Source organism: Thalassophryne amazonica, chromosome 14 (assembly GCF_902500255.1).
Source record: "Thalassophryne amazonica chromosome 14, fThaAma1.1, whole genome shotgun sequence".
Lineage (NCBI taxonomy): Eukaryota > Metazoa > Chordata > Actinopteri > Batrachoidiformes > Batrachoididae > Thalassophryne > Thalassophryne amazonica.
In genome coordinates, this window is record NC_047116.1 from 56,360,543 (window position 1) to 56,374,717 (window position 14,175).

Sequence of the window (14,175 nt, forward strand, 5' to 3'; positions counted from 1 at the left end):
GGCAGTCTAAGGCACACCTGTGCACTAATCATGGTGTGTAATCAGCATCTTGATATGGCACACCTGTGAGGTGGGATGGATTATCTCAGCAAAGAAGAAGTGCTCACTATCACAGATTTAGACTGGTTTGTGAATAATATTTGAGGGAAATGGTGATATTGTGTATGTGGAAAAAGTTTTAGATCTTTGAGTTCATCTCATACAAAATGGGAGCAAAACCAAAAGTGTTGCGTTTATATTTTTGTTCAGTGTATTACTACACAAATGCCTCACAAATATCTCACTTACAATACGCCAGACTGCACAAAGAACAAAGTCATTTGGAGTAATGAGACCACAATTGAACTTTTTGGCCACAACCATAAACATTACATTTGGAGAGGAGTCAAAAAGGCCTATGATGAAAGGTACACCATTCCTACCCTGAGACATGGAGGTGGATCGCTGATGTTTTGGGGATGTGTGAGCTACAAAGGCACAGTAAGCTTGGTCACAATTGATGGCAAGATGAATACAGCATGTTATCAGAAAATACTGGAGGAAAACTTGCACTCATCAGCCCAGAAGCTGTGCATGGGACGTACTTGTATGTTCCAACATGACAATACCCCAAAACACAAGGCCAAGTCGACCTGTCATTGGCTACGGCAGTATAAAGTGAAGGTTCTTGAGTGGCTATCTCAGTCTCCTGACCTCAATATCACTGAGCCACTCTGGGGAGATCTCAAACGTGCAAGACAGCCCAAGAATTTAAAGGAACTGGCTTTTTGCCAAGAAAAATGGGCAGCTTTACCATCAGAAAAAATACGTAAAGAACCTCTTCCACAACTACCACAAAAAACTCCAAACTGTCTTTGATGTTAAAGGGAGCAACACACTGAATTAAGAACTGGTGTATGTAAAATTTTGATTTGTGTCATTTGGGCAGTTTCTGTTGTCAAAAATGACTAAAGAATAAAAAATTATGCCAGGGTATGTAAATTTTTGAGCACATCTGTATGTTGTCTACAGCATTAGCTCCTACTAGGGCCATCCTTAAAGACCATTTATGATCTACTCATGTAAGAAGAGTCAACTCACCTAAATGACGGAAACCGGGGCCACTTGACTCCAGGAGGGGGCCACCTGGCTCCAGGAGGAGGCCACAGGGGGAGCTCGCAGGTGAACGCCTGGTGGCCGGGTCTACAACTGTGGGGCTTGGTCGGGCTCAGCCCAGAAAAACAACACAGTATAGTATATGTATAGTGTAGTTTCTTTTTTATTACTTTCTGCACAACTTTCCTTCCCTTAGGTTATCAATGACACGGGGTATGGCAGGAAGTCCGATATATGGAGTGTGGGCTGTACTGTGTTTGAAATGGCAACAGGAAAACCACCACTAGCACACATGAACAAAATGGCTGCCTTGTTCTACATCGGGGCAGGAAGGGGGTCAATGCCCTCCTTGCCAGATAAGTTCTCATATAAGGCCAAAGATTTTGTGAGAAATTGCTTGACAAGGTGAGTCCTCTTTCTCATTTGTGGCTCAAATTGTAATGTACAGCATATTTTGCTGACTGTAAATGCCTGACCTTGACGTCACCTCACCTCACACATCGACCGGTTTGCAAAACATTCAAGGACAAAATTTAATATTTTCCGATTTACAAAGTGTCTACCATTCTTCTCTCTCCATTTCAGTGACCAGAGACTGCGGCCATCTGCAGACCAGCTGTTGAAGCATTCATTTATCTTCGGACACAAAGCTGGAGGGAGCGCTTGGGAAACACAGATAAAACAGTGCTGTGATCATCCAGAGGGACTGTGTGTTTAAACAAGGAATTCCACTAAATGTTTCTGAATACACAGGACAGCTAATGACTTTACAGACGATTAGTCTTCTCGAACAGTACATTTCTGAGTGCTCAGGATTTGAACTGCTCCAGAACCCTGTGGGACACAACACAACAAAGTCGATTGAAATAATAAGCACTTTTATCTGTAGATCATAAAATATACATTTCTACTGTGATTTTTACTGTGATTTACAACATGCCAAGCAGTCAGGTCCAGGCTACTGCCCACTTCATTTTCGCGCCTGACCAGAGACTATTGGTATTGAGACCAAATGCCAATCTCCAATTACAGTCATCTTTAACTGTACAATGTTGACAAGACTTTTCTGTCTGTGGTCCCTGTCCCTTTTTAAAGAGACTGATCAATTGCCATCTCAGCTCTTTTCTTGTTGTTCGACCAGTTAGTCAAGAAACAAATTTGGTCTTGATTTGCAGTCTGTTGAAGATAACTGTAAATATGAAATAAAAAAGAACTCTGCCAGTGAATGAAACTATAATTAGACTGGGAGACGAAAATAATCAACGAAACGGAGTAAAAATATTACATATTACTGAATCTATTGTTACTGTATTCACATTGCAGTATGTTGCATAAGTCCAAAAACGCATCCCCTTACCAAAAAGTAGTATATGCAAGTATGTTTCAAGTATACTTCTAGTTTACTTTTTATATACTTATAAGTACTATTTTTTGGTAAGGGTCACGAAGAGGAACAATAAGCATGTCACATTTATTCTTGAAACAAAACACGACCACTTCATGTAACAAGAAGCAAAATTTAATTCTTGATAATGCAAACACTTTGGTTTCAAGTGGAAGCTAATGGGCTAATTACTGTTTTTGTATGAAGCATGAAGGAGTCAAGTGTAAACTACTTAATGCAGCCACTGACAAAAACGTACACGCAGAGCTAAACATGCATACATTTACCTTAGTAAATGTAAAAACTTAAAAAAAAAAGACGATACATAAAAACAGCCTAGCCATCCTCCTCAATTGCAGTTCTGACTGTACCACAAAGTGTCAACAAGTCAATGTGTTAAGTAGCATGAAGGTTATTCCAGTCTTTATTCAAGCGCAGTCTTTCACTTTGACAGTATGATTACCTCCACCAACGAAGTTGGGTGGAGGTTATGTTTTTGCCCCTGTTTTCTGATTTGAACAGCTTGGAACCCACAATTTTTCATATCTTCTTCTTTGTCTTTCGGCTGTTCCCGTTAGGGGTCACCACAGCAGATCAATCGTTTCCATCTCACCCTGTCCTCTGTATCTTCCTCTGTCACACCAACCACCTGCATGTCCTCTCTCAGCACATCCATGAACCTCTTCTTTGGTCTCCCTCTTCTCCTCCTGCCTGGTGGATCCATCCTCAGCATCCTTCTCCCTATATACCCTGGGTCCCTCCTCTGCACATGTCCAGACCATCTCAATCTCGTCTCTCTGACTTTGTCTCCAAACCGTCCCACCTGAGCTGTCCCTCTGATATGTTCATTCCTAATCTTGTCCATTCTTGTCACTCCCAAAGAGAATCTCAACATCTTCAGCTCTGCCACCTCCAGCTCTGCCTCCTTTCCCCTTCACTCTTGCTGATATTCTTTGGTCACAAATCACTCCTGCCACCTTTCTCCACCCACTCCACCCTGCCTGCACTCTCTTCTTCACCTCTCTATCACACTCTCCATTACTTTGAACAGTTGACCCCAAATATTTAAACTCATCTACTTTCACCACTTCTACTCCTTGTAACTGCACTATTCCACTGGGCTCCCTTTCATTCACACACATGTACTCAGTCTTGCTTCTACTGACTTTCATTCCCCTTCTCTCCAAAGCATATCTCCACTTCTCCAGACTAGACTCAACTTGCTCTCTACTCTCACTACAGATCACAATGTCATCTGCTGTCTCAATGTCTCTGTCCCTTTGTCTGGCCAATCGGTACAAGTCCTTTTCTCCTTCCTTACTATTCAACTTCTTGTACAGCTCGCAATATGCCTTTTCCTTTGCTTTTGCCACTTCTCTTGTCGCCTTACGCCGCATCTCCCTGTACTCCTGTCTACTTTCTTCATCTCTCCGACTATCCCAAAACTTTTTCGCCAACCTCTTTCTCCTTATGCTTTCCTGGACCTCTTCATTCCACCACCAAATCTCCTTGTCTTCCTTCCACTGTCCAGATGTCATACCCAGTACTGTCCTAGCTGTCTCCCTCACCACATCTGCAGTACTTTTCCAGTTGTCCAAAATTGCTTCCCCTCCAACCAGTGCTTCTCTCACCTACTCGCTAAATTTCACACGTCTTCCTCCTTCAGCTTCCACCATCTGATCCTTTGTTGAGCTCTCACTCTCTTCTTCTTCTTTACCTCTAGTCATCCTACAAACAACCATCCTATGCAGTCTAGTGACATTCTCTCTTGCTACCACCTTACAGTCTGTAATTTCTTTTAGCTTGCATCTCCTATAAAGAATGTAGTCCACCTGTGTGCACCTTCCTCCACTCTTATATGTTACCCTGTGCTCCTCCCTTTTCTTAAAGTAGGTATTCACCACAGCCAGTTCCATCCTTTTTGCAAAATCAGCTACCATCTGTCCTTCCCCATTCCTATCCTTGATACCAGACTAAGGTTAATTATGGAGTTCCACAAGGTTCTGTGCTAGGACCAATTTTATTCACTTTATACATGTTTCCCTTAGGCAGTATTATTAGATGGCATTGCTTAAATTTTCATTCTTACGTAGATGATACCCAGCGTTATCTATCCATGAAGCCAGAGGACACACACCAATTAGCTAAACTGCAGGATTGTCTTACAGACATAAAGACATGGATGACCTCTAATTTCCTGCTTTTAAACTCAGATAAAACTAAAGTTATTGTACTTGGCCCTACAAATCTTAGAAACATGGTGTCTAACCAGATGCTTACTCTGGATGGCATTACCCTGACCTCTAGTAATACTGTGAGAAATCTTGGAGTCAATTTTGATCAGGATATGTCATTCAATGTGCATATTAAACAAATATGTAGGACTGCTTTTTTGCATTTGCGCAATATCTCTAAAATTAGAAAGGTCTTGTCTCAGAGTGATGCTGAAAAACTAATTCATGCATTTATTTCCTCTAGGCTGGACTATTGTCCCTTAGTTATGCTGCTATAGACTTAGACTGCTGGGGGGTTCCCATGATGCACTGAGTGTTTCTTTCTCTTTTTGCTCTGTATGCACCACTCTGCATTTAATCATTAGTGATTGATCTCTGCTCCCCTCCACAGCATGTCTTTTTCCTGGTTCTCTCCCTCAGCCCCATCCAGTCCCAGCAGAAGACTGCCCCTCCCTGAGCCTGGTTCTGCTGGAGGTTTCTTCCTGTTAAAAGGGAGTTTTTCCTTCCCACTGTTGCCAAGTGCTTGCTCACAGGGGGTCGTTTTGACCGTTGGGGTTTTTACGTAGTTATTGTATGGCCTTGCCTTACAATATAAAGCGCCTTGGGGCAACTGTTTGTTTTGATTTGGCGCTATATAAATAAAATTGATTTGATTTGATTTGATATCTACCCATTACCCACCGCCGATGCTCCTGCTCTTACTTCCCTTCCAATTGGTCTCTTGCACACACAATATGTCAGCCTTTCTCCTCTCCATCATATCAGCCAGCTCTCTCCTTTTACCAGTCATACTACCAACATTCAAAGTCCCCACTCTCATTTCCACCCTATAGTTTTCTTCTTCTCCCGCTGTTCGTGTCAACGTTTTCCTCCTCTTCTTCATCGTCTTCGCCCAGCAGTAGCCCAAGTTGGGGCTCCAGCACCCTGTTGGGCAATAGCACCGGTGGCGGACGGTGTTAACCCGGGCCGCGACCGATCCGGTATGGGAATTCAATTCTGAGTCTGCATAGTTGGGTTGGCTTGTTTTACGCTGGATGCCCTTCCTGATGCAACCCTCCTCATTTATCCAGGCTTGGGACCGGCACTCAGAATGTACTGGCTGCACACCCTGTGTGGCTGAGTTAATTTTTCATATATTGTTATTAAATTTTTAGAGGATTCACATCTTGATCAAAGGTCAAAGGTTAAAGTCAGGAAAAATATTGGAAAAATCCCTTTAATTTATTATATCTCAATCAAAAGTGCCTCAATCAGTGTAATTTTTCTGTTATTGATTTAACTACACCACCAAAATTGGAGGTGTAGTTAACCTGTTCACATGGAGGTTCCAATTTTATGCCTGTTTGTCTATCTTCCAGTCAGTTAGAAACCAAGTGCCTAAAAGCAATGACAAACTGCACAGCAGAGATAGCCAATGTTCGGTGAAAATTATCTGAAAAGGAATTAAGAAACAAAAAAAACTGGAAAAACAAAATCTCACAACACCACAAAAAACTTTGATTCAAGTACATGAGCTAAATACATAATCCTGACATTTTATGACATCTCATTTCACAACACAGTGCAGAGTAGCTACCTAAACTCTGTGAGTGAGATAGATTATCTTGTCAATTGTTTTACATCCTCATTGAGCACAACTTTGGATGCTGTAGCTCCTCTGAAAAAGAGAGCCTTAAATCAGAAGTGCCTGACTCCGTGGTATAACTCACAAACTCGCAGCTTAAAGCAGATAACCCGTAAGTTGGAGAGGAAATGGCGTCTCACTAATTTAGAAGATCTTCACTTAGCCTGGAAAAAGAGTCTGTTGCTCTATAAAAAAGCCCTCCATAAATCTAGGACATCTTACTACTCATCACTAATTGAAGAAAATAAGAACAACCCCAGGTTTCTTTCAGCACTGTAGCCAGGCTGACAAAGATTCAGAGCTCTATTGAGCCGAGTATTCCTTTAACTTTAACTAGTAATGACTTCATGACTTTCTTTGCTAATAAAATTTTAACTATTATAGAAAAAATTACTCATAACCATCCCAAAGACATATCGTTATCTTTGGCTGCTTTCAGTAAGTCTGGTATTTGGTTAGACTCTTTCTCTCCGATTGTTCTGTCTGAGTTATTTTCATTAGTCACTTCCTCCAAACCATCAACATGTCTGTTGGAACCCATTCCTACCAGGCTGCTCAAGGAAGCCCTACCATTAATTAATGCTTCAATCTTAAATATGATCAATCTATCTTTATTAGTTGGCTATGTACCACAGGCTTTTAAGGTGGCAGTAATTAAACCATTACTTAAAAAGCCATCACTTGATACAGCTATCTTAGCTAATTATAGGCCAATCTCCAACCTTCTTTTCTCTCAAAAATTCTTGAAAGGGTAGTTGTAAAACAGCTAACTGATCATCTGCAGAGGAATGGTCTATTTGAAGAGTTTCAGTCAGGTTTCAGAATTCATCATAGTACAGAAACAGCATTAGTGAAGGTTACAAATGATCTTCTTATGGCTTCAGACAGTGGACTCGTCTCTGTGCTTGTTCTGTTAGACCTCAGTGCTGCTTTTGATACTGTTGACCATAAAATTTTATTACAGAGATTAGAGCATGCCATAGGTATTAAAGGCACTGCGCTGCGGTGGTTTGAATCATATTTATCTAATAGATTACAATTTGTTCATGTAAATGGGGAGTCTTCTTCACAGACTAAGGTCAATTACGGAGTTCCTCAAGGTTCTGTGCTAGGACCAGTTTCATTCACTTTATACATGCGTCCCTTCAGCAGTATTATTAGAAAGCATTGCTTAAATTTTCATTGTTACGCAGATGATACCCAGCTTTATCTATCCATGAAGCCAGAGGACACACACCAATTAGTTAAACTGCAGGAATGTCTTACAGACATAAAGACATGGATGAACTCTAATTTCCTGCTTTAAAATTCAGATAAAACTGAAGTTATTGTACTTGGCCCCACAAATCTTAGAAACATGGTGTCTAACCAGATCCTTACTCTGGATGGCATTACTCTGACCTCTAGTAATACTGTGAGAAATCTTGGAGTCATTTTTGATCAGGATATGTCCTTCAATACACATATTAAGCAAATATGTAGGACTGCTTTTTTACATTTGCGCAGTATCTCTAAAATTAGAAAGGTCTTGTCTCAGAGTGATGCTGAAAAACTAATTCATGCATTTATTTCCTCTAGGCTGGACTATTGTAATTCATTATTATCAGGTTGTCCTAAAAGTTCCCTGAAAAGCTTTCAGTTAATTCAAAATGCTGCAGCTAGAGTACTGATGGGGACTAGAAGGAAAGAGCATATTTCACCCATACTGGCCTCTCTTCATTGGGTTCCTGTTAATTCTAGAATAGAATTTAAAATTGTTCTTCTTACTTATAAGGTTTTGAATAATCAGGTCCCATCTTATCTTGGGGACCTCTTAGTACCATATCACCCCAATAGAGCGATTTAGACTGCAGGCTTACTTGTAGTTCCTAGGGTTTTTAAGAGTAGAATGGGAGGCAGAGCCTTCAGCTTTCAGGTTCCTCTCCTGTGGAACCAGCTCCTAATTCGGATCAGGGAGACAGACACCCTCTCCACTTTTAAGATTAGGCTTAAAACTTTCCTTTTTGCTAAAGCTTATAGTTAGGGCTGGAAGGTGACCTTGAACCATCCCTTAGTTATGCTGCTATAGACTTAGACTGCTGGGGGGTTCCCATGATGCACTGAGTGTTTCTTTCTCTTTCTGCTCTGTATGCACCACTCTGCATTTAATCATTAGTGATTGATCTCTGCTGTCTTCCACAGCATGTCTTTTTCCTGATTCTCTCCCCTCAGCCCCAACCAGTCCCAGCAGAAGACTGCCCCTCCTTGAGCCTGGTTCTGCTGGAGGTTTCTTCCTGTTAAAAGGGAGTTTTTCCTTCCCACTATCGCCAAGTGCTTGCTCACAGGGGGTCATTTTGACCGTTGGGGTTTTCCTATAATTATTGTATGGCTTTTGCCTTGCAATATAAAGCGCCTTGGGGCAGCTGTTGTTGTGATTTGGCGCTATATAAATAAAATAAAATTCTAACAGGATTTTGACCTTGAAATTTTTTTCCACGGTAAAAATTTGTGTAATTGGAAACTACTGTTGGTGGAGGTTCGCACTCTACGAGCACAGTGCTCTAGCTTATTAATTCAATTTATTCTTATATCCAGCATGTCAGCATGATTGACATACACTGTCAGCTGTGGGACCTTATATGTAGACAGATGTGGGGCTTTCCAAATCATGTCCAGAGTACAAACCAAGCATGAAGTCAAAGGAATTGTCGGCAGACCTCTGAAACTGGATTGTTTGGAGGCACAAATATAGGACAGGGTACAGAAACATAGCTGCTTTGAAGGTCCCAATGAGCACAGTGGCCTCCATCATCCGTAAATGGAAGAAGTTCAGATCCATCAGGACTCTTCCTAGAGCTGGCCGGTCATCTAAATTGAGTGATCAGTGGAGAAGGCCTCAGAGAGGGAGGTGACCAAGAACGCAATGGTCACTCTGTCAGAGCTCCAGCATTCCTCTGTGGAGAGAGGAGAACCTTCTAGAAGAACAACCATCTCTGCATCAATCCACCAATCAGGTCTATATGGTAGAGTGGCCAGAAGGAAAGGCACATGGCAGCCCACCTGAAGTTTGCCAAAAGGCACCCGAAGAACTCTCAGACCATGATAAACAGAATTCCCGAGTCTGATAAAACAAAGATTGAACTCTTTGACGTGAATGCCAGGCATCGTGTTTGGAGGCAGGCACCCAGAGATAAAAGTAAGCCGGAATGAAGTGGTACGCCATATCAGGAAGAGATATACAGTCCTGTACAGCCAGTATGCAGGGGTACGCCTCGGAAGAGCAACTTTCACCCCTGCAGCATCGTGCCATGTTTGCATAAAACAAGTTTAAAAGACAAAAAAATGAAAGATGGCAGGTTGAATCTACACCCCCACTGAAGAAGAGGAAGACTGTGGAGGGTAAAAATGGGGCCATCTGCGCTCTGGACTCCAAACGCGCACACACTGACGCACACACACATGGATCGCCTCCCGCTGGAGTGGAGCACATGATCGGGGTTAACACACACTTAAGGGAAAACTTCAGTACAGACAAAACTGGCGTGGTTGTTATGTTTTATTTATTTTATTTGAAAGTTTTGTGGTGCTGCACAAAAGCGCAAAAAGTGCTTTTGGTTGCTTTGCAATGGTTGGTGGTGGTGATGCTTACAAAGTTGTTTTTGTTGTGTTTAACAGAGATGTGTGGGTCTTCCAGGAAAAAGGCTGCGTTTTATAAAAGAACAACAGTTTTGCATATACAGCACATCCACTTGCTGCTCATCAACACCAACAGCATCTGCTCCACCAGAGGCAGATCCAGCCATTTATAGGGGCTGAGTCCCCCTACTGGTTCCTCCAGACACCACAGATCCCCCCCCCCCCCCCCCCCATTAAATTTGGCACAACTGTGTAAACTGTGTAGCTATAAATGACTGTTCTGTTTGACAAGAGCCTGTGTTTCTTTTCATGTCGCTGTTTCACTCTCCACTGGTTTTGGATTTTACCTGCCAGCAGAGGACAGATCACGAGACAACACACAAATACTTGGCCTTGATCCACCAAGCTCATGAGTGCAGCTCAACTGGAAGGTGTTGGACAAAGTAATCCTGTTTGCGCCCTAAAGCTGATAATAATCGACTTCCCCTGTTGAGCATCTCTGTCCAATGCTGCAGATGGGTTAAGAGCCGTCTTTAATATCTTTAATATGATGCAAGTGCGCAAAATTGTAACCGCTCACTTTTACTGAATACTTTTACTTAAAGTACATTTTATATGAAAAATTTACTTTTAATACTAAGCAGAGCAAATGTCAGATACTTTAAGACTTTTACTCAAGTAATATTTTTAAACAAGACTTTAACTTTTCCAGTCATTTTTTGGTAAGATACTTATACTTTCACTCAAGTATCACTATAAGACTGATTTTAGTGCGCCAAACCGTCTGGGATCCAGGGGAGGAAAACCAGGACCAATTGAGATACAGCAAAAATATGAATTTTTTTTTTTTTTTCATTGCATTGCATCAGTGTTAATATGCCTCCATGGTTTGCCAGTTCCTAAGCATTTTGGGGCAAGGTTCACCTAAAGTGACCTAACCCTAAATAAAGTTAATTGGGGGGTGGTAATAGTTGGTTGTAGAGCCTTTAAGTGGAGTTCTCCCCATCATTTTGACATATAAAAACAACCACGCTTCATGAAAATGTCAGTCATTTTCGTGTTGGGGGCACAAATAAAACGTGACTGGGCTGGAAATGCCATGTAGTTAAGCAAAGCTAAGTTTTCTCTGCTTGAATAGCTACAAAATGCTATAAGATTTAGTGTAAGCTTATTTGTTGATTGAGTTACATACGTTCATGTTGGCTGCGTTATCATTACCCCTCAAATCTGCTAGGGGCGCTGTCACCTATTGTTGAATAGGCAAATAATGGTGCTCAAAATGCATGCGCAGCGAAGGGAGGGCATGCCAATCTTTAGGGGGGGGGCGGGTGTGTCGGCGACACCGGCACTGAGCTTGTGGCATCATATTCAAGAAGACTTGAAGCTGTAATTGCTGTGAAAGGTGCATCAATAGAGTATCGAGCAAAGGGTGTGAATACTTATGTACAACTGATTTATTTTTAATTTAAAAAGAAAATTCATGTCATAATGAGGTATTGTGAGTAGAATTTTGACAAAGAATGAATTCACTCCAAAAAAGCGCTGTGATATTTCCAGATGCACTGTAATCATTGATGTTGATGGAAATCAGAACTATTTCTCTGAAAAGACTGGACACTTGTCATATCAAAATACCCTCCAAGAGACGCAGTAGTGTTCAGAATAATAGTAGTGCTATGTGACTAAAAATATTAATCCAGGTTTTGAGTATATTTCTTATTGTTACATGGGAAACAAGGTACCAGTAGATTCACACAAATCCAACAAGACCAAGCATTCATGATATGCTCACTCTTAAGGCTATGAAATTGGGCTATTAGTAAAAAAAAAAAAGTAGAAAAGGGGGTGTTCACAATAATAGTAGCATCTGCTGTTGACGCTACAAACTCAAAACTATTATGTTCAAACTGCTTTTTAGCAATCCTGTGAATCACTAACTAGTATTTAGTTGTATACCACTTTTTCATGATTTCTTCACATCTGCGAGGCATGGAGTCAACCAACTTCTAGCACCTTTCAGCCGTTATTCCACTCCAAGATTCTTTAACATTCCACAATTCATTCACATTTCTTGGTTATGCTTCAGAAACAGCTTTTTTATGTCACCCCACAAGTTCTCAATTGGATTTAGGTCCGGGATTGGGCAGGCCACTCCAAAACATTAATTTTGTTGGTGTGGAACAAAGATTTTGCTCGGTTACTAGTGTGCTTGGGGTCATTGTCTTGTTGAAACACCCATTTCAAGGGCGTGTCTTCAGCATAGGCAACATGACTCTACAAGTATTTGACATATCCAAACTGATCCATGATACCTGGTATGTGATATATATAGGCCCAACACCATAGTAGGAGAAACATGCCCATATCATGATGCTTGCACCACCATGCTTCACTGTGAACTGTGGCTTGAATTCAGAGTTTGGGGGTCATCTCACAAACTGTCTGCGGCCCTTGGACCCAAAAAGAACAATTTTACTCTCATCAGTCCACAAAATATTCCATTTCTCTTTTGGCCAGTTGATGTGTTCTTTGGCAAATTGTAACCTCTTCTTTTATTTAACAGAGGGACTTTGCAGGGGATTCTTGCAAATAAATTAGCTTCACACAGGCATCTTCTAACTGTCACAGCACTTACAGGTAACTCCAGACTGTCTTTGATCATCCTGGAGCTGATCAGTGGGTTGAGCCTTTGCCATTCTTGTTATTCTTCTATCCATTTGATGGTTGTTTACCGTTTTCTCCACGTGTGTTTTTTTTTGTCCATGTTAAAGCATTGGAGATAATTGTAGATGAACAGCCTATAATTTTTTGCACCTGCGTATAAGTTTTCCCCTCTCCAATCAACTTTTTAATCAAACTACGCTGTTCTTCTGAACAATGTCTTAAATGTCCCGATTTCCTCAAGTCTTTCAAAGGGAAAAGCATGTTCAACAGGTGCTGGCTTCATCCTTAAATAGGGGACACCTGATTCACAACTGTTTGTTCCACAAAATTGACGAACTCACTGACTGAATGCCACACTACTATTATTGTGAACACCCCCTTTTCTTTTTTTTTTTTTTACTAAAAGACCAATTCATAGCCTTAAGAGTGTGCATATCATGAATACTTGGTCTTGTTGGATTTGTGAGAATCTACTGGTACATTGTTTCCCATTTAACAATAAGAAATATACTCAAACCTGGATTATCTTTTTAGTCACATAGCACTACTGTATGTCAGTAATCAAGAAGAATATAAAGAATAAATGTAGCTTTTCCACATAAAGGCCAAAAGAGGGTTGCATCTTCTGTCCTAATGATGCATTTATAGGCTCACGTAAAGAGCAAAACATCCATCAATTGACTTGCAGAGTATGCAGATGGTTAAGCACTGATGCTTCACAGCAAGAAAGGTTGTGGGATCGCTTCCCACCTCTTCTGTGTGGAGTCTGCATGTACTACCTGTGTCTGCATGGGTTTCCCACAAACAAAAATGTGCTGTGGACCATCGACCAGAGACAAGTGGACATTACTGATGGCTATAATCTGGCTTTTTACATCACTGTATGGTGGGTGTACATGAACTTGCACTGTCCCGTCACAAATAAAAAAAACATGTTTAATTGGGTCTACATCAGGTCTGTAGTATATGAAGTGACAACAGTGGCATAACTCCTGTACACCACAACAGGGTGGGGACAATCGAGATGTGCTTACAGTAGATTTTCTATGTTAAGTCATGGAGCTTTGCTGCCAGTTTTATTTAGACAAGTCAGGAAATGGACAACATTTTGAGGCATTGAATGTGTTGGACTTCATTGTCAATCATGAAGCAACACAAACAGCACAATATCCTACAGTAAATCTGTCTGGAGTCTGCACTTTTCAAACTGCCCACGCAAGATGTTTAGTGAAGGAAGTCACTGAGACAGTAACTAAAGTTGTATAACACAGTAGTTGTAGGATACTGTGGTTGAAGACATTACATTATGTAGTGTAACACGTGCGTGCTGCACCATGCAAAGAATTTCAATACACAAAAACTGACAAAGCTAGGATTTGACTGTTAAATTTTGTGTTCGAAAGAAAAATGTTCTCTGCGCCACTCAGTCATCCCGTTGTGTAACTGGCAATGCTAGTCTCCTCAATACATGGTTACTGATTTGATAACCATACACCAGGTCCCTTTAATATAGGTGCCACTCATCTCAACAAAGCCACATCATACTCAATGGCCTGGAA

The 14,175-nt window shown here is 41.2% G+C and overlaps 1 protein-coding gene across 2 annotated transcripts in view; it reads left to right on the forward strand.

Annotated features, from left to right (window-relative positions):
* Positions 1-1,863, forward strand: part of map3k19 (mitogen-activated protein kinase kinase kinase 19) — a 43,177-nt gene extending 41,314 nt beyond the window's left edge. For both annotated transcript variants that reach the window (XM_034186679.1, XM_034186681.1), the window contains exons 10-11: positions 1,292-1,500; positions 1,681-1,863. In XM_034186679.1, coding sequence (XP_034042570.1) covers positions 1,292-1,500; positions 1,681-1,813 — 342 coding nt within the window. In that variant the 3' untranslated portion in view covers positions 1,814-1,863. The remainder of the gene's footprint in view (positions 1-1,291; positions 1,501-1,680) is intronic.
* The last annotated feature ends 12,312 nt before the right edge of the window (positions 1,864-14,175 follow it).